The 18,177-nt window shown below is 60.3% G+C and overlaps 5 protein-coding genes across 5 annotated transcripts; 2 read left to right on the top strand and 3 right to left on the bottom strand.

The window, feature by feature from the left end:
* Positions 1-59: 59 nt before the first annotated feature.
* On the bottom strand, positions 60-6,045 carry CcaverHIS019_0704490 (uncharacterized protein; the record flags this gene model as incomplete). Its single annotated transcript, XM_060603883.1, has 3 exons — positions 60-2,231; positions 2,268-5,666; positions 5,905-6,045. The coding sequence occupies 3 exons, from the start codon at positions 6,043-6,045 to the stop codon at positions 60-62; spliced, it is 5,712 nt and encodes a 1,903-aa protein (XP_060460133.1).
* A 1,980-nt stretch (positions 6,046-8,025) lies between these two features.
* msp1 (uncharacterized protein) lies at positions 8,026-11,288 on the bottom strand (the record flags this gene model as incomplete). The annotated part of the gene is made up of 5 exons (XM_060603882.1): positions 8,026-8,130; positions 8,414-9,514; positions 9,550-10,369; positions 10,455-11,016; positions 11,048-11,288. 5 exons carry the CDS (start codon positions 11,286-11,288, stop codon positions 8,026-8,028), a joined length of 2,829 nt encoding a protein of 942 aa, XP_060460132.1.
* Positions 11,289-11,628: 340 nt separating this feature from the next.
* On the top strand, positions 11,629-12,382 carry CcaverHIS019_0704470 (uncharacterized protein; the record flags this gene model as incomplete). The annotated part of the gene is made up of 3 exons (XM_060603881.1): positions 11,629-11,855; positions 11,889-11,994; positions 12,026-12,382. 3 exons carry the CDS (start codon positions 11,629-11,631, stop codon positions 12,380-12,382), a joined length of 690 nt encoding a protein of 229 aa, XP_060460131.1.
* A 384-nt stretch (positions 12,383-12,766) lies between these two features.
* Positions 12,767-14,377, bottom strand: CcaverHIS019_0704460 (uncharacterized protein; the record flags this gene model as incomplete). Its single annotated transcript, XM_060603880.1, has 4 exons — positions 12,767-13,591; positions 13,623-14,062; positions 14,151-14,250; positions 14,285-14,377. The coding sequence occupies 4 exons, from the start codon at positions 14,375-14,377 to the stop codon at positions 12,767-12,769; spliced, it is 1,458 nt and encodes a 485-aa protein (XP_060460130.1).
* Positions 14,378-14,664: 287 nt separating this feature from the next.
* Positions 14,665-17,889, top strand: CcaverHIS019_0704450 (uncharacterized protein; the record flags this gene model as incomplete). Its single annotated transcript, XM_060603879.1, has 4 exons — positions 14,665-15,178; positions 15,211-15,490; positions 15,528-16,319; positions 16,356-17,889. The coding sequence occupies 4 exons, from the start codon at positions 14,665-14,667 to the stop codon at positions 17,887-17,889; spliced, it is 3,120 nt and encodes a 1,039-aa protein (XP_060460129.1).
* Between the last annotated feature and the right edge of the window lie 288 nt (positions 17,890-18,177).

Here is an 18,177-nt window from a genome sequence, read left to right as displayed (position 1 = left end):
AAATGCGGACACGGCCTCAGCCATTACGTTCTACTCGTACACTGCACTGCACTGCCCAACTACTCCTCACCCTCGTGGAACGGCCAGGCGACAGCGAGACGCGGCGGCGCGCCATCCACCTTGCCAATGCCACCCTCCGACCACCACTCGTCGTATTCCTTCTGTGCGTCCTCAAGCTCGGCGAGCATGCGGATCGCGTACGCGTGCAGCCGCAGCGGATACCCCGGGTCGCGATCCCGTGGCGCTATCTTTGGCGTAGAGTGCCCGTACGCCTCGAGCGCCTTCTCCGTACTCGGCGGGAGAAGGGAAGAGCGCTTCGAGAACGAGTGGCTCATGTGTGGGCTCGTCGCGCCACGCGGACTCGGCGGTTGCGAGTTTCGTCGAGGAGAGGTGGCGTTGCTCGCCTCGAACGTGTCGCTCAGTGGCGATGCAGTGGGCAGCTCGAACTCGAACGCAAACTGCGCCTTGGCGTCTTGGATTGCCCGGACGTGCGGCTTCGGCCCACCCTCGGTCGAGATGTTCGGAGGGGGCGACTTGCGCGCGGTGCCCCGTGCGATCGGGTTGGACGGTGATGTCGGTGACGTCGGCGAACCTGAACCACCCGTTCCAATCTCGGGCGGCATCAGGCTCGGGCCCAGCGTCGACCGCGGCGAGGTCGCCCCATTGTCCCCCTTGCGCACGCCTGGTGCTGCTGGGTTGTTTTTCGGCGCCGGAAGCGACGGGTTGGATGCGGTGTGCGGCGACCCGCTACCATTCGACCCCGTAGATGCTGTCGAGAGTCTTGGCGACCTCACCACTGGCGAGTTGTCAGGCATGCTTGGCGAGGACGGCGGCTTGGGCGACGAACCCTTCGGCTTCTTCTGCATGCCGAGCGTGCGCTTCCACCACGAGCCCTTCGACTTGCTGTCGTCCTCCTCCTTGGCTAAGAGTCTTTCCGCGCGGGTCGTCGCCTGTGGCGAATCCGTAACCATTGTTATAGTGGAGCGGCTGCGAGGCAGTCCGGGCGTTGTAGGCGTTCTTGGTGGCAGAGATGCGCTGTCCAGTATCTCTGGAGACTGCTGCGGCTCGAGCTCGTCGTAGCGTTTCTTGATCCGATCGAGGCGCTGCTGAAGCAGGCGGACGGACTGGATTTCAACCTCATAGGACGCGGGTTCATCCTTGGTCGTGTGCAGGTGGCCAAGGCGGAACACGACTAAGCGTAACACGTAGCTGCGCACAGATTGCGACCAGAAGAGGAGCAGCCGCTCAAACAGCTTCTTGTTCAGCAGAATGTCCATGCACAACTCGCGCCTGTCCTCTGGCCGCGCAGTGAGGATCTCCCAGTGCGTGAATAAAAACGCAATGACCTTGACGAGCGTCAGCGCGTGCTCGCCCTCGTTGAGGATGAGGCGGAACAGGCCAATGAGGTACGGCACGTCGAGGGGCGAGTGTACGTCGCCCCACTGGATTGGGTCGACGAGGCCATCGAGCAGGTCGAACAGGCAGAACACGCCCTTGGGCGCGTACAGGCTGGTCTTGGCGATGAGGTTCTTGGTCCACAGGTCGACCATCTCGCCCCACAGCTGCGAGCCCTCGCACTGGACGACAACGTTCTCGTGGGTCGGTACGTTGATCGGCGCCGAGGCAAACATCCACAGCGTTTCCACAAGGCGGCGGTTAGCCGTCTCGAGCACGGCCGGCTTCTGGCTGCCTCTGAAACCCGCCGACTCGGTCGCGTCAAAGTGCTGGGTCGACGACGAGGTCGTAACTGCGTTGACAGAGCCAAGGATGTACGAGTGGCACTTGATCGAGAAGATCGTCGCGAGGTGTGCGTAGCCAGGCGCGCGCAGGAGTACGCTCGCCGGGATCGGCCGCCGTTGCTGCTGGTAGTACGATATGGCCGGCGCGAGGTAGAATGCGAGCTGCTTGTGGTAGGCTCTATAGAACGCCGGGAAGAGCTCCGAGTCGTCCGACTGCCAGCGGCGTAACCAATTGCCAGGCTGGAAGTGGAACGCCTCCTTCTCAGCGGCAGAGTCAAAGTCGGGGTCGAGCGTGAGGAGACGCCGCGTGTATGACTGCGAGTCGTCGAAACAGAGTCCCTCGAGGTGCGTCGGGTAGCTGGGCTGCGCCTCTGACGGAACCTTGCGGCCGAGCAAGACGGGGCGCGTGAAACGCATGAGCGCACCTCGTGGCGGTTGCAGCACGCCAACGAGTTGCCCGCCCACATGAGGAATGCGGAAGAACGCGAACGCCTGATGTTAGCTGGACGTGTCCGTTCTTAAGCTTACCAAGAAGCGACCGCTGAACAGCAGTGTGTTGTGGAACACTCCCTTGGCGCCTAGCTTATCCATGACAAAGTTCATGACGCGCATCATGAGGTGGAGGAAGGCGTCCTGGTGCGACGGTGAAGCCTCGAGCGCGTGGGCAGCGAGGCACTGGCTCTCAAGGACCGCAGCTAGGCCCTCGAGACAGGCGCCGCGCTCGTTGGCTGGCTGTTCAACACGCAACTCGAACAAGAGCGAGTCCGCCCAGTCGAAGCACACCTCGCGGAGATCTCTGTACGCCGCCTCCTCGTGGGGCAAGTAGCAGCGGCGGTCCACCTCCTGGACCAGTACTAGGAGCCTGTTGCGGATGATGCCAGAGCGTTCTGGACCACTGCCAGACTGCGTCGGATACCGGAAGTTATCAAGCGCGCGGATTAAGTCCTGCGTGAGGTCGCGTATCGACACGTTTGGGTCGGGCATGACAGGTTTGGCGTCCGCAAGCAGTGTTCTATGCGTCGGGCGGCAGCGGAACGAGGCCTTGGATGGCGGGATCTGCTCAGGCTCCTTGGGCTCCTCGAGCTCGCGCGGTGGTCGGGCCGGGTTATCGTGAATGAGCCGCGCGCCAGACTTCTTTGGTGCTGGTGCTGACACGGGCGCACGCTGCTTCAGCTTGGGAAGCGCCTTCTCCACCAGCATCGGCGCAGACGTGCTGGGCGTCGGCGTCGGCGTCAGTGTCGGAGTCTCAGCCTTAGGCGTGGGCGCCTCAGAAGACGAAACCACAGGTGCCATCTCCGCCTTCGGCGTTCGCAGGTCCGTCTTGGTTGGTGTGGCCGGGGAGGAGGATGACGGCGTCGTGCTGCTTCCTGCCGAGTACGGCCGGTCGTAAGCCAACAGGCTCTTGCCAATGGTCTGCTCTGGCACCTCCAGTGCGATTGGCGAGTCGAGTGACGTGCGCGGCGCCTTGCCATCGACCCCAGAAGCGAGGAACGCCGAGTGGGCGTCCTCGGGTGTCCGTGGCGGCGACGGCGAGCTAGTCTCGTTCGTGCTGCTGCCACCGGACGGCGTGCGGGAATGGTCAAACGACCCGTGGGTGGAGAGTGAGTCGCTGTCCCGCGATGTGCTAGTGCCAGTGGTCCCACCCGAATTGGCAGACAATCCCGAGTTCGTCGCGCCTTTGCTCGTCGCATTCACGTCTGGTGACGCGGCGGTCGTCGTAAGCTTCGGCGCAGAGACAGAGCTCGGCGTCGCCGTGAACAGCTTGTTGTTGCTCCACGACTTGTCAAAGTCCAGCGACCGCCACATGTCCTCGTCACCATTCGCCGCCGCGTCGAACGACTTGGACCGACGTCTCTCAGTACGCACAGCCTTGGACGCCGGCGAGGTCAAGAGCGTGCCGCTGGCCGAGCGCGATCGCGACCCAGGCGTGCCGGGCTGACTGCCATGAGGAGAGGATTTCGGCGAGGACGCGGAGGTGGAGCCGAACCCGTCAAAAGAGAAGTCCAGCGCAAGGTCAAGCTCGGGTAGCTGTAACAGGTGCAGCGAGCTCGACGATTTGAGCGCAGGTTTCCACTCCTGCGCGCCCTCAGCCAAGCTGTCGAACGAGGATCGGCCTTCCTCCTCCGCAAACTGGCGCACAGTAGACGTCGACCCAGTGTCCGAACCGACGGGGCTGGTCGCCTTCTTCGCACTGTCGGCGACGTTGTCCTTGGACGTGCCTCTGGGCGGCAGTTTCGAGTATCGCAACGGGTCGTCCTGCGGTGCCGATAAGCCACCGACTGGCATGCGAGAGTGGGGCGAAAGTGTTGCGCCCGGTACAGGTGGCAGTCTCACACCCTTGGACTCGGTGGGTGATGGTGGAGCGCCGCGTCTCAGTGCCTTCGGTGATGGTAGCTTTGGCGAGAGCTTCGACAGTATCGGCGACGACGGCTTCTTCGTGGTCCCAGATGCTTTGAAAGTCGAGCCTGAATCGCAAGCCGGCAATGGCGGAAGGTCCCGGTCGCTTGCCGTTGACTTCTTCTTTCCTCTGCTCGCTGAATCACCCGAGCTCGAGGTGATGGAAGGCGCCTGGCGTTCGTGAAGCGACAGACGTCCGTGGCCCTCAGGCTGAAACGGTTGATGCACGGATATCGGCGTCGTGTTTCCGCTAGAGATGTTCGGCTTGGGCCGTACCAAGTCGCCAAGCGCGAAGCTCGTTCTGGGAAGGTTGGGTGTCTCGGGAGGTGGCTCCTTGGGCTTGCTCCGGAATAAGTTGCGCAGCGCACCAGAGCTCTTCTTGAGCGTGATCGCCGGCCCCTTGCGGTTGTCGCTGTCGACGCCTAACGCCCGCTGGGCCGCGGCCTTAGCCTCTTTGGCTTCTCTTTCTCGCGACGCTCTTTCTGCGTCTGGCCGGAACATGCCCAGAAGTTCCGCTGATGGACGACGCAGCAGATCCGACGACTTGCGGGGCTTAATCGTAGGCTGCGTAGGCGCGGTGACATTGCGCTGGCGCGGGTTGTCATCGCCGTCGGCTCTCCGTGCCGCGTTCTCCGAGATGGGTGTCCGCCGCCCTTCGCTCATGCCCGAGGCCGTTCTCCGTTCTGGCATAGATCGCAAGTAGTCCATCGGCTGCTTGTAGGTGGGAGGCTGCAAGGGATCGGTGACAGATCTTTGGTGGTGGTAATGAGGCCCGCTGGACTGTTGTGACGCGTCAGAGGTGTCGATACGTAGTGTGCTCTTCTTAGGAGGATCGCGGCCGTTGGGCTGAGTCGGGGGAGCGGGAGCGTGACGTTGTGGCTCAAAGTTGCCGACGGTGTGGTCAAAGTCGTGATAGCGTCCACCTGTGAGGCCGTCGCTTGGGCCAGCGTTGTTATGGTCTGTGCGTATGGGCGCAGGGACGTTTCTGATCTTGCCCTTCTTTGAGGCTTTCAACGACGACGAGTCCGAGCCAGACGTCGTCCACAGGCTCGGTGGTGCGGGTAACGCGCCTTGTGCCATTGCGGGTAAGGGTTTGGGTGGGTCGGCGCGTACTTTGTCTGCAGAGTCGTCCGAGCCGGCGTCTTCTGCGAGTCGCGTGGTATTTCCCCCTGGTGCAAGGGGCAACCGGCGCGATGTGGATGTAGACGACGACGTGGACGCGACGCTCGAGACAGTGCCAGTGTTGGACGCGTTCTCGCGGCGTACAGAAACACCAGGCGCCGACGGGCCTACGCTCCACGTGCCAAAGCTCGGGAGGGGCGAGACAGGTGAGGTGGAGAGTGTGGGGGAAGAGGCCGAAGCAGAGGCCGAAGCAGAGGCCGTGGATGTGGAAGAGGCCGCCTTCTTGTGCGATGCCGCTGTTAGTGGTTGCTGACGCGTCGGAGAGCCTGAACTGGCCGAGGACGCCAGGGGCAAGTTCGCGTAGAGGTTGTACGAGTATTGCGGCGTCGCGGTAGTGGGCGAGTTTGACTGTGTGTTAGCATGTGCGCGTGGAACGGGGTGAAAGCGGGTGGTGTGAGTCGTGCTTGGCGCACGCAGTTGTGCTCAACGAGGATGCCAAGCCGTGCACGAGTGGGGAAGGTAGGTAGGGCAGGGTGTGGAGTGTGTCTGGGATGATGGCTGAGGCTGCGATGACACCGCACAGAGCGTTGGGTACGCGCGGTTGGACAATGTTGGCCGCGCAGTGGCCCCTCGACGCGTGACCTACTTCATCGTTCAAGAGGCCTAATATGCCTACGCCGCCGCCGAGCTCGACGGGCACGCCGCCACTGAGGATACGGCGCGACGAGCGAGAACCTGGACGCGCAGCAGTGCTGCCGCTTTGGTTGCGGCGGCGGGGCGCGTCCATGACAACGCGTTGGTTGTGGAGTGGGGGAGGGAAGGTCGCACGGCCCACCGGATTCGATCGCGAAGTAGTGACCGTCCAAGGAAGGGATTTGAAAGTGAAATACAACTAAGGATGAGGGATAGTTTGAGGGGGAAAGGAGTAGAGTAAATGATGAAGAAGAGAAAGGAAGATGATTGTTGATGATGGAAAGGGGATGAAAGTGAGTGTTTGTATGAGGTTTGTATTTGATTTGGATCGTTGAGTGGAAAGAGTCTTAAGAGTCTTAGGGAAGGTGACAAGTCTAGGGATCTCCTTCCTTGAACTCCTTGAACTGGTCCTCACCCTACTCACCGTACAGTTACCAAAGTCGTACGGTGGAGGTTACCCCTCTCTCTTGTACGCGTTCACAACAATCAAACAACAATAACAACTTGGATGCACTCTTCCACTCTTCTCAACTTGAATCCTCAATAATCGATGAACACAACCAACCAGCCACACAACCTCATTGGTCTGCTGGAGTGCTGCGCTTGTTTAAACAAGCGCGGGCTCAATTGCCCAGCGACCAATTCCACTTCCCACAAAGCACGCGAGCAGAGGACCAACTAGAGACCAAGCCGGATACCGAACAACCACAGCGACTAACCGTACACTCGTTGTGTGTCGTGAATGGTGGTCGTGCGAGATGCGTGGTCGTGATGGTGGTGGAGGTTGAAGGCTGGATTGTAATGGTAGAGGCGGGCGGGAGTACCGATGGGAAGGGGATGGAGGGTTTGGGAGGGTTTGGCGGGAGGAATAGACTTCGAATCGAGGATGGTAGGGGAGGGAGTACGCCACCTACGCAAAGGTCGGAGTGGATGGAGATGAGTACGATCGCGAGATGGACAGTCGACGAGTGACAAGGAGCGTGGTGGTGTATAGTAAATGGGTTTGGAGGGTTGGAGGCTTCGATGGATGGACACGAGAGGGGCGCGTGTCTCGGACTAGCGGAGGATGTCAGTCTACAGTATAGGTCTTTGAGAGAGAGTACGACGTATAGTTTGCTGCTGGCTGGAGACGAAACCTTTTCCAGTTCCTCATTCTTTGTTGCCTCTGGCCTTTGCTGTAGTTGACGAGAGAGATGAAAGGCGTCATAAGTCAGGATGACAACTGTGGGATGGTTCCCGTGCCGCCCCCCTCCCCTGTCCTCTGTCCTCGGTCCTCTGATGACTTGGTCTTACCCCTAACCATTTAAAGAGCGACATAATATACCAATCCAACTAAACTTAAAGGCAGAATAGCAGAGGATTGTAAACTATGGCTTCAAGGGAGTTATGGAGCGGGAGGGGCAGATTACAGCATCGGGTTTGGATGAAACGGCGCCGGCCCCGCGCACCGACCCACCTCCCTGGCTCACGGCCGCATGGCTCATGGCACATCTCATGGCTCATGGCTCATGGCTCACGGCTCATGGCTCAACTCTGATCGATCAGAATGATGAAAGACTACAGTTGGAAGATACACGACCACTATTCCCGATATTATGACTCTACAACTGGCCCAAACTGGCTTACTCGGGTTTGTCATTCCTCAGATCCCCAACGGCCTTGTCCGAATGAGACATGGATGCAAGCAGGCCGAGCAGGCCGAGACATCGAACACGCTCGAGACACGATCAAGGGACCCCAAATTCGAACGCGCTCCCCCACCAATTTAGTGGCGCTCGGCATCTGACATTCGAACAAGAATACATAACGACGCAACACGCAAACAAACAGATGACCAGGAACACACAGCAGGGGACGTCATGGCGATCCCTCAGTTCTGTTACAGTCATCACATCACGTCGCGTCTTGCTCTCCCCTTCATCTCCTGGTTCCTCTAACCCAACAGATAGGAGAATTAGGCAGGCATAGTAGAGCAGAGATGCATCCCCTGGTGTCTAGACTCCTGCACGCCGTCTATGCGCCAGTGTACTACTTTCCGGAGTGGTTCAAGCGAGGTGTCTCTCCTCACCCCACCTCACATAAACTTGGAGAATAGTCCGTCCTTCCTCCTCTTGTGCCGGCTATCACTCTGTCCCTGGTCAGCTTGCAGGTTGACGAGTGTCTGGAGGGATCGTAGGACCTGGGGTTAGTGGGGTCAAGGGGTTGAGGGTGGGGGGAATGTGTGGTTCAGAGAGGTTGGGGGGGGGGGGGGGGGGGGGGGTGGTTGGGTGGGCACTCGATGGCCTGTGGAATGTGGAATTCCATTCCAGTTGTTCCTCCTCCGTTCTGGTGCCGTTACGTTGCGCACTTAATTACTAGACCATATCCTCAAGAGGCATGTCCAATTGTCAAAACAAGACGCCGCATTGGCCTCGGCGCAGGTCCCCTTCAGGATTCCTCCCTCTTTTATTTATACGACTCACCTGCTCAAGTTTATCCCTCCTCTCCTGTAGTTCAAGGTGCTGCCGGATCTTGGGGTTTTCAAAAGCAAACTTTTTGATCTCGTCTCGATCGAGATCGTACAGAATTCGGCTGTCGATCTCGCGAGGGAACTGGTAGAAGAACTGCTCGAGCAGCTCAATGTTGATGAACATGGTGGACGTGTACGCGAGCTTCTCGGCGACGACGGCGAGGAACGTCTCGGGGCAGAACGCGGCCTGTTCGGGTCCCATGCGGCAGCGCTTGCTCCGGATCGCCTGCTGGCGCAGCTTCAGCAGCGCAAGTCGGTTCTGCAGCAGCAGTGCGTGTCGGCCGTCGATCAACTGCGCAGCCGAGTACTTGTACGCATCCACTTGCGGTGCTTCCACCTCCTCCTCCTCGGCCGAGGCCGAGGCGTTGCGCAATCTGTTCTTGACGCTCCACTTCTCGAGGTCGTCGACGTGCTTGACCAACGAATTCAGCCTACGCGACCCGCCGAGACGGCCTCGGATCTCGGTGAGCTTGGCCTCGCAGAGCACCATCTCGTCGCTAAACTTGCGGTCGGCGCGCGCACGCCCGTTCTCCCACTCGCGCTCGTCGACCTCGACCTCGTACTTGTACGGCTTGATGCAGTTTTCGACCTGGTCGGCTGTCACGCCCATGCGGTCGCGCAGGAGATCATGCGAGAAGTCGACAATCCGCTCGCTGGCCGAAGGGTGGAAGGAGAACGGCTCGCCAGCTGCAATGCTGTCTATCAGGCCGCGCAGGCCGTCTGCAACCAGTCCTGTCGAGTCGCGCCCCACTCCACTCTTCGTAAGGAGACTGCTCGCCGTCTCAAGCTTGTACTTCCAGTACGGCTCCAGGTCTGCTTCGCTGCTCAGGCGCCGGTCCTCGCCCAGTCGGCTCAGCTCGGTCGCCCGCGCCTCGTCGTTGAAGTACAGCTGCTCGAGGATGTCCATGACCTTCTCATCCAGCATCGCTGTGAGCTTGGACCGCACCGCTGGCTTGTTGAACTGCCTCGTGTACTCCTTGAAGCGAGCCTTGAGAGCATCTGTCGTCTCGGCGACGTAAGACTCGGCGGTGATCCGCTGGTCGTTGTATTGCACCTGCTGTCAGCTATCTTCCAGGCTTCTTAGCTCACCTTGAACTGGTAGCTGGCCTCCTCGAGTTCGAGCTGCACCGCGTTCGTGATCCCGTGCAGGCTACCGGCCATGCTCGTTTCGAGCACGTCCATGAGCTGCCTTCGCAACGTGTCGGTGCCGGTGAGAAGTTTGCCGTCGCCCCTCCCGCGCACGTTGTAGTACCGTGCGTTTTCACCACCAAACACCTCTTCCTCACGCTTGAGCACGGCGTTTGTGACTCGTGGCGGTGAGCGGAGGGAGGAGAAGACGCCGACAGTGGGCGGCGCCTTGGACACGACACCGACGTAGCCGAGGTGCAGTGGATACTTGTCGCCCCGTATAATCGACGCTCCCTGCTGCGGCGTCACGAGGTCCATCTTAGTAACGACACCAATGGTGCGAGTACCAAGTGGGTCCACCCGTCTCGACGCGCGTAGGGCCGGCGAGTTCGCCAGGTCGACGTCGGCGGCGCACACGGCGAGGATAATGTTCGGCTCGCGGATGTACTTATCACACAGCGCCGAGATGCTCTCCTTGAGCGATTCGGGCTGCTCAAGACTCGAGATCTGCACGTAGCCCGGCAGGTCGATGAGCGTGAGGTCGGGTACGTGGGGCGAGTGGATGTTGAGGTGGATCGGCTTGTCGGACACGCACTCCTCGGCGGGCACGGCGAGGTTGAGGTCCGTGAGCGTCTTCTGGATCGTCGAAAAGTTCGTCACCTTGCCCAAGTGCGGCATGTCTGGGAACTCTCCGTACTCGGCGGGCTGGTTCGAGCCGGCCTTGACGGGTGTGTAGATGAGAGTGAGCTCGATGGGCCGGCGGGTAACCATGTTGTCTCCCCTAGGCGTTAGTGAGCGAGCACGAGCGAAGCGAGTGCCACACCATGTACAGGCTGAATACTAGGCAAGGCAGGAGAGACACTCACTTTGGCAAGAACTCGTGTCCCACAATCGCCTCTAGCACCGAACTCTTCCCCGAGCTCTGCGACCCAATAACCACAATTGACGGGAGCGTGAGCGCGTCGCTCTGGTCGACACTCAGCAACACCTGGCGGATCTCGATAAGCTTCCGGGTAAGCTGGAGGAGCTGGTGCTCCTTGGGTTCGGGCTCGTCGGCGCCATCATGCGCAACAGCTGCCGCCGCAAGGACAGCAGCTGCCTCCCCCCCTCCTCCTCCTCCTCCTCCTCCACTACCACCACCGCCGCCGCCTTCTGGTTCCTCTTGCGGCGCAGTCTTGACGGTCGTCGTATCCTCCGTGCCCTTGAACTGGGACGAGAACGCACCCCACCACTCCCCCGCTCCCTTCTGAAACGCCTCTATCCTTCCCGTCGCTCCTTCCACGGCTCCCCTTGCACCATTTCCCACACCTTCTCCGAGGGCTCCCAACGCGTTTCCAGCAGCCCCAATGGCGCCAGCAGTCGAATCGTAAGCGGAGCTAAGCGTGTCCTTGACGCTATCTAGGACCTCGACCGTCGCATTCCGCACACCTGGAGTCAGCGCATTCTCTACCCAACATACCTTCGAGCTTGTAATTTGCATACCCAAACCCGCCAGCCCCAACAGCAACGCCGTACAACGGTACGCGGAAGGCTTTGGCCATGATACGGGGAACCGTGCCGAACGAAATGGCACGTACGTGTATAGCCCGGTTGGGGACGGTCACCCGCCCCACTGGCAAGGAGGAGGCGACGTAGCGTAGCGCGAGAGGCCGCGGTGCGCCGAGCGCCCGCGGGCGAAGGGCGGGGACTCGGCGGAGCATTTTAGGCCGTCCAGTGTCGATATGTAGAGATTCCGACTTGGACCTTGCTGCGTAAGGAGGAGCTGCAATCCAATTGCTGCGATTGAGGTAGCCTGAATGTAGCAGCTGTTGATGGAGACCAAGTAGGACAAGTGGATGAGAGAGACATTCGTCATTCACTGCCGCCGATCTTCCTGCCTTCTTGCCATCCTGCTACCCTTTGCCGGAGGAGGCTGGTAAGCGGGTGGCAACTTCGGCACGGAATCAAACCCACGTGGAATCATCGTCATCTCCAAGATGGATCCAAAAGTTGGCAGGCGAGCGCGTCTCTCTAGCAGGCTCTCGCACGATCACCACATCCATGAGCCGTCTTCAGTCCCTCTCCACGCCGTCGCGGCGCTCGCGCGCTTCACCCTCCCCCTCTCCCGCTCCGGTGTCTCCTCGGCCAGCAAGCGAAACGAGTAATCACAGGTACCTCCGCCTGGTCCTGAGCGAAATTAAGAACGTCCTCTCGACATGGGACGACATTCTTCTCCAGGACGGCCTCAAAGCCGGCAAGGGGTGCATCGACGAAGCGACCGAGATGGAGTGAGCCCTCTCACCATATTATGCTGACGGAAGTAACATCCTGACGATAGAGGATGGGCCCGAGCGCCCCCGCATCGGCCCGCATCTCGAGGCGCTCGGCGAGGCGCGGTCAGGCCTCCGCGCAACGCTGTCCAAGCTCGTGAGCCAGGCTTTAAACAACCTGACATAAGGACAAACTCCTCCTCAAGCTCTCAAAGCTCATTGAGCAGGCCGAGACACTGCTTTTGGAGGCGTATTCCAAGCAACAGGGACCCATGTGGCTCACGTGGACGCTCGAGGACTTTGTCGACTCCATCCCGCCCCTCCTCTCCTCCCATAATGGGGAGCTGGTCGAGCTCACCAAGATTTCAAGTATTCTTCTCGACCCGAGCACCAAGTTTGAGGCGGCACGGGCGGCTCTGGAGCGGTGGCGTGACCTCGGGAAGGGAGGGGAGAGGTGGTGTGCCGCGCGCGAGTGGGAGGAGATGGTGGATCTCGAGATTGGCGGCGGGGAGGAAGAGAAGGAGGGCCACCGCAGGAGACGGTAGCCTCTTACACCCAGTGCCCCTCGTGGAGCTGTGGTAGTATGTAATCCTGTGCCGCAACAACACCGTTCCAGTGTTGGCGATGGCTCAAGAAGCAGTATTCTGTGCCGGCTGTGCACGTTACGTCGGAAGCACGCAGCGTCGACAACAGTGAAAATGGTTTCCGCGTAGAGACCACCTCACCAGTGGCCGGCTACCCGCCGAGGCCTGCAAACAGGCGCGCAAGCACCCTCCCATGTCGCCATTTCTCCACTTCCCAGGTTTCAGTTCCCGAAGACCGAGTGTATCCCGAACCGGCTGTAGATCATTAGAAGCTGTAGAATGGAACTTGCCCATGTCCGATGTGGAAGTAGGTGCCATGCAATGCTAACTGTACGCTCTAATCATCTAATCCGTCCCCATCCAATGACGGTACCAACCCCGCGGCCCACCGCCCAGGATATCGTGCCAGAGAGTATTCGCGAGCGCGCCACGCAGGAAGTCGAGGGTGGGATCGGGATTCTCACCCCGCCCAATCCTTGCCATCTGCCACTCATGCCAAACGGTCGAGACGCCAGCGCCGACGAGCTTGATCCCGTTCCCTTCATCTCGGCGCGCGACTACCCCGTTCGTCTCCCGGAACCCATTCCTCGCTTTGGAATGAGGACGGCTCTTGCCGCCCCCGAGGAGGCGGCGGTAAAACTCGCTCCCGGGAATAATGTATGGCGGGACGCGCGCCTTCCCCTTCCCCAAAGCTCGGTTAAGCAATACCTTGACGGGCAGCTCGGGTTGGAGCGCAGCTGGCCTCCCAATCCCGACGAGGTCTGCTGCTCGGGAACGGATACACCGCGCGATGAGGGAACGGTCATGCAATCCGCCCGTGAGCATGATCGCCGGTCCCTCTGGCGCTGGGGGAAGGGTGGGAAGTAACGCACGCGTAAAGTGCGCGAAGAGGGCTTCTCGGCCCATCTCCGCAAATGCCGGGTTGCCGTACGTTCCCCCTGATACTTCAAGGAGATCGACAAGACGCCAGCGCACGATCTCGCGAATAATCTCAGCGGACGCGTCTTCGTCCAGTCCACCAGCCACGAAATCCGAGCAATTGATCTTGAGCGCCTTGACGAATGTACGTTCCGTCGCGGTGTGGATGCCCGTCAAGATGAGCCATAGGAGGTGGAGGCGCACGGGCACGCGTTCAGGCACTCCTGGCAGTGGTCGTGGATGCGGATTTGTCTGCCATTAACTCTGAATAGCAATAGCTTACCAGGGGAGAGAGATACTCGGCCAATAGATACCCATGTGCAGAGTGGAGTTGGACGCCGCTCCACCCCGCGTCCTCGACGGCGGTTGCGGCGTCCACAAACTTGCCGGCAATCTCGCACCATTCGGCAGGGTTAGTCACTGCGCGAGCGGCGACTGGCCAGAGAGCGCGTTCGATTGCCCACGCAACGAATCCCGTCCCTACAGAAGGGCGACCCGAGATGGGACCAATCGAGGGGACCCACGGCGCCCGGGTCAGCGAGTACGTCGCAGACGACTGCATCCCGGCATGGCTTAGCTGTACCAGCGTCAAGGGTCGGGGATCAGGCGCATCGGCTAGTAGGCTCTCGTGAAGCTCGTGGAAGAGGGGAACGGTGTGTGGCGAGTCGTGGATACGCAGGTCGTGTGGTGTCGCGGGCTGCGCCGCGTCCACCTGGACATTTCCTTGGGTTAACAGGATTCCAAGATATGCACGGACGTGGCGGGTATGACTGGCCGCGGCCAACGTTGCCCGCCCCAACATTCAGCTCACCTGTCAACACCACACCCCATCCACCCCGTCCCCAACGTCTGTACAGGCGCCGATGTCTTCGCCCAGGCAGACCGCCCTTCAGACCTTCCTCCATCGCCGCCTGTCGTCAGTTTAGCAGAGACGCATCGGCTGACCTTGGCAAGACGGTTGGGAATGACGACACCATTTGGGAGGGTGACGGGCGACGAGAGGAGGTCTATGTCGTCTGGGGGATATTCGTTGCTCATGGGCATTGGCAAGAAGAGATGTAGATGTCCAAAGTCCAAAGTTGAAAGCAAAAGGGGGGTGATCGTTTGTAGCTCGCACAACACACCAAAGTGATACAATCCATTTCCCTTTGGGAACCTTTAACCACTTCGGGTGGCCAAAACCAAGCCCGTGCCCGACGATCAAGGCACGCCGTCGTCCCCTGTCCACGTGGCATATATCCCCTCCTCCCACTTTAGGTATGTTGTCTTCTGTAAAGGAGTGCATTGTCCAGCCAATCACTCACTTCGCCACCTTGTCGCCCACCATGGACGTCGACGAAGACGACACGCTCGGATCGGCCTTCGGCCTTGGATCCGTGCTCGCCGAAGTCGGTGTCGACGAGGCCGCTCTCAATGCCTTCCTTGAACGCACCGAGGGCAAGAGCTCGCGTGCGCTCGAGGCAGCCATCCAGGAAGGCGACGAGAAGTACATGGACGACGTGAGCGACGACGAGCTTCCCGCCGAGAATGACGAGGACAAGGAGGCGCGCGCTCGCGAGCAGGCCGCCATCAAGGCGAATGAGGAGCGGTGGGCGCGGCGTGCGGCGGCCGAACTAGCCCCCCAGAAGGACAAGGAGAAGGAGAAGCGGCGAAAGCGTCAGGCGGAGCGGGCCGCGGCTGAGAAGAATGTCGTGGGCTCTGTGTGGCCAGACTTTCGACAGGGGACGGTGCTCAAGATGTCCGAGGTGTTCTATGAGACACCGGCTGCGCGCGAGGCCGTCGCGGCGGGCTTACTAAAGAAGAAACGACGGCTTCTGGATGGGCTTCCTCGGGAGAGCTGTGAGTGTTTGGTTAGAGTTGGCTGACTCTAGTCATGGTCAATGTCGAGCCTAGCAAGGAGCGGCCACCTACTATGAGCTTCCTCCTACCCAACCTTCCTCCACTTCCAGTACACAACCCGGCCGAGGCAAACTACCTCACGGCTATAGGGAGAATGTTTGACAAGCAGTGGACCAAGGAGGCGCGTGAGCGGCGGCGGAAAGAGATGACGCGCCCTCCGCGCGGAGTGCGGTTCGACGACACTGTCGAGATGCTAGAGGACAAGCCACTCGACCTTGCCGACTGGGAGAACGATATCGTCATGTGTGGCCTGTGAGCTTTATTGACCGACTGCGTAAGCTGACTCCAGCGACGAGACTGTGACAGCACACGACCCGCTGCAGCTCCGCAACGAGCACCTGGTCAAGAGCGACTGGATCAACGATGTGATCTGGGATGCGCGTCGCGCGTCGCCCGATCTCATCGATGTACACAGCGACGAGGAAGAAGCAGTCGCGATCAAGGAGAAGGATACGCCTGTCACCATGACGCAGGGCAAACTCGACCCGTTCAATCTCTCCAACGATCACCTGTACGAGCACAACCGTGCATCTCGCTTCCGCATTCGCCAGACATTCGGTGCAATCGAGGTGTTCCACAGCACCCCAGCTAAGATCCTGCAGATGCCGTACTACAAAACAACACTGGATAAGAACGAGGCGCGCATGTGGCACCGCACACCGCTTCAGTTCCCGTCGGGCGTGTGGAACTCGTTCTCCAAGCTCAAGCCGAACCCGAACACGCAGCGCAAGAGCCGCGTGATGGCCGACCCGAGCGAGCGCTTCAAGACGACCAAGGACCTGAGCTTGACGGAGAAGGGTCCATTCGTGCTTCTCGAGTTCTCCGAGGAGTACCCGCCTATCATGAGTGGTTACGGCATGGGTACGACGATTGTCAATTACTACCGCAAGAAGGACGACAAGGACGACACGGTGCCCAAGCTCGACCTCGGGCAGCCGAGCATCCTCAACGTCGGCGACACCGAGCCCTTCCTCCTCAGCTACGTCGACTCTGGCAAGGTCACGCAGATCATCCACAACAATCTCATCCGCGCCCCGATCTGGAGGCACACGCCTGAGACCACCGACTTCCTGGTCATCCGGTGAGCTCAGCGAAACAGGGACTCAGTTGACGCCAGACAAACGATCAACAACCACACCTCGTACCATCTCCGCGAGATCAAGGACCTCTTCGTCGTCGGCCAGGCGGTGCCACACGAGTCCGAGGTGCCTGGCCCCCACGCGCGCAAGAACACGAACACGGCCAAGCTGCGGTTGATGATCGTCGCGTGGATCCTGATCAAGAAGAACTTGGAGATCGAGCATCAGAGAGTCAAGCTAGCGCGGCTACAGAAGTACTTCCCTGATCAGACGGAGTTGCAGATGCGCCAGCGCCTCAAGATCAAGGGTAACGAGTTCCTGGAGTACGACAAAGAGGCTGGCTTCCACTCGGGCTTCTGGCGGCTAAACCAGAGCTACGACTTTCCCACCGAGCGCAAGGACGTCGAGGCGCTCGTCACGCCAGAGATGGCGTCCCTTTACGAGGCGATGCAGGTCGGCGCGCAGCACTTGCGCGACGCCGGCTACACCAAGACGGCGGACGGCAACGCGGACGACGAGTTTGGCGACGGCACCGAGGCAGGACTTGACGTCGAGCAGCGCCTCGCGGTGTGGAGCACGACGCTCAACTACAAGAGGGCCGAAGCACAGAAAGCGTGGCTGCAGGTGCACGGCGATGGCGACCCGACAGGTCGCGGCGAGGGCTTCTCGTTCCTCAAGACGAACATGAAGAACTACTTCTTGCGCAAGGGCGAGACGGAGGAGGGTCGCCGCCTTGAAGCCGAGGCCAAGGCCGGCGGCGGGCCTGTCAAGATCTCCAATGCCGAGCAGAACCGCATCTACGAGGAGGAGAAGCGCAAAGTGTGGGACCTACAGTGGAAGGCGTTGTCGAACCCCACACCACCCGGCTTGGACCTCGATTTGACAGCTGAGGTGGTTGAGCCGACCCAGGCGATGGCCATGGGGCCGCGCTTCGCCAAGATCGAGCGCGCCTTCTCTCGTAGTGGCAGTGTCTTTGACTCGCCGATGGACGACCCGCGCTCTCCATCAGCTTTCTCGTTTGACGGCGAGAGTCAGTTCACAGGCAATGATCGGGGTGCGCACAAGGTGCTGCGTATCAAGCGCGTCGTGCGCGGCAAGCAGACGGTCGAGATTGTGCGTGACCAGGCTGTAATCCAATCCTACCTTCGGAGGGTCGAGGAACGCAAGCTCGCACAGTACACGGACGAGTTGGAGCACCTCGCGCCAACAGGCAACATTGAGGAGGACGAGCTCAAAATCCAGGCCATCCGGGCTGAGGTGCAGCGCCTCAAGAAGAACCAGGTGCGCCGGCAGCAGCGCAAGAAGTACCAGGGCAAGGGCGAGCTGCCCGAAGTTGCCGAGGGCGAGGGCAAGCGCCGCTGTGGCGCGTGTGGCGCATACGGCCACACAAAGGCGAACCGGAACTGTCCCAAGTTCAATGCCAAACAGGCCGACTCGGCTGGCACTACACCTGTTGCCGGGCCGACGCCCTATGGGTATGGCGCGCAGATGGACGCGTATCATAACCCTGGGACGCCGGATGAGCCGAGCCCTGCGCCGATGAAGATCAAGCTGGCGCTGGGTGGGCGTTAGGCGAGCGTGAGCGTGAGCTGGGAGAGAGGGGGAGGGGGGACAGCTCTTGAGTGAAGCGAGGGGAGCGAGGGGGGATGGATACGAGATGAAGAAGACCACAACAACACTGTAGAATACCATTTGGCCCGCAATATCTAGTCAATGTAGCCCTGTTCAGTATGCATGAGCGTGTCATGGCTGCGGATGGGAGAAGCGGCTATTAAGGTCATGAGCGTGCCAGCCCAGTACAGTAGTAGGCACGCCCCGCTCCACGATCGCTTGCTGCAATGACATTTACACATTGTGGGT

This window comes from Cutaneotrichosporon cavernicola, assembly GCF_030864355.1.
Source record: "Cutaneotrichosporon cavernicola HIS019 DNA, chromosome: 7b".
Classification (NCBI taxonomy): Eukaryota; Fungi; Basidiomycota; class Tremellomycetes; order Trichosporonales; family Trichosporonaceae; genus Cutaneotrichosporon; species Cutaneotrichosporon cavernicola.
The sequence above is the reverse complement of the archived record's forward strand: the minus strand, read 5'-3'. Positions and strand labels throughout refer to the sequence as shown.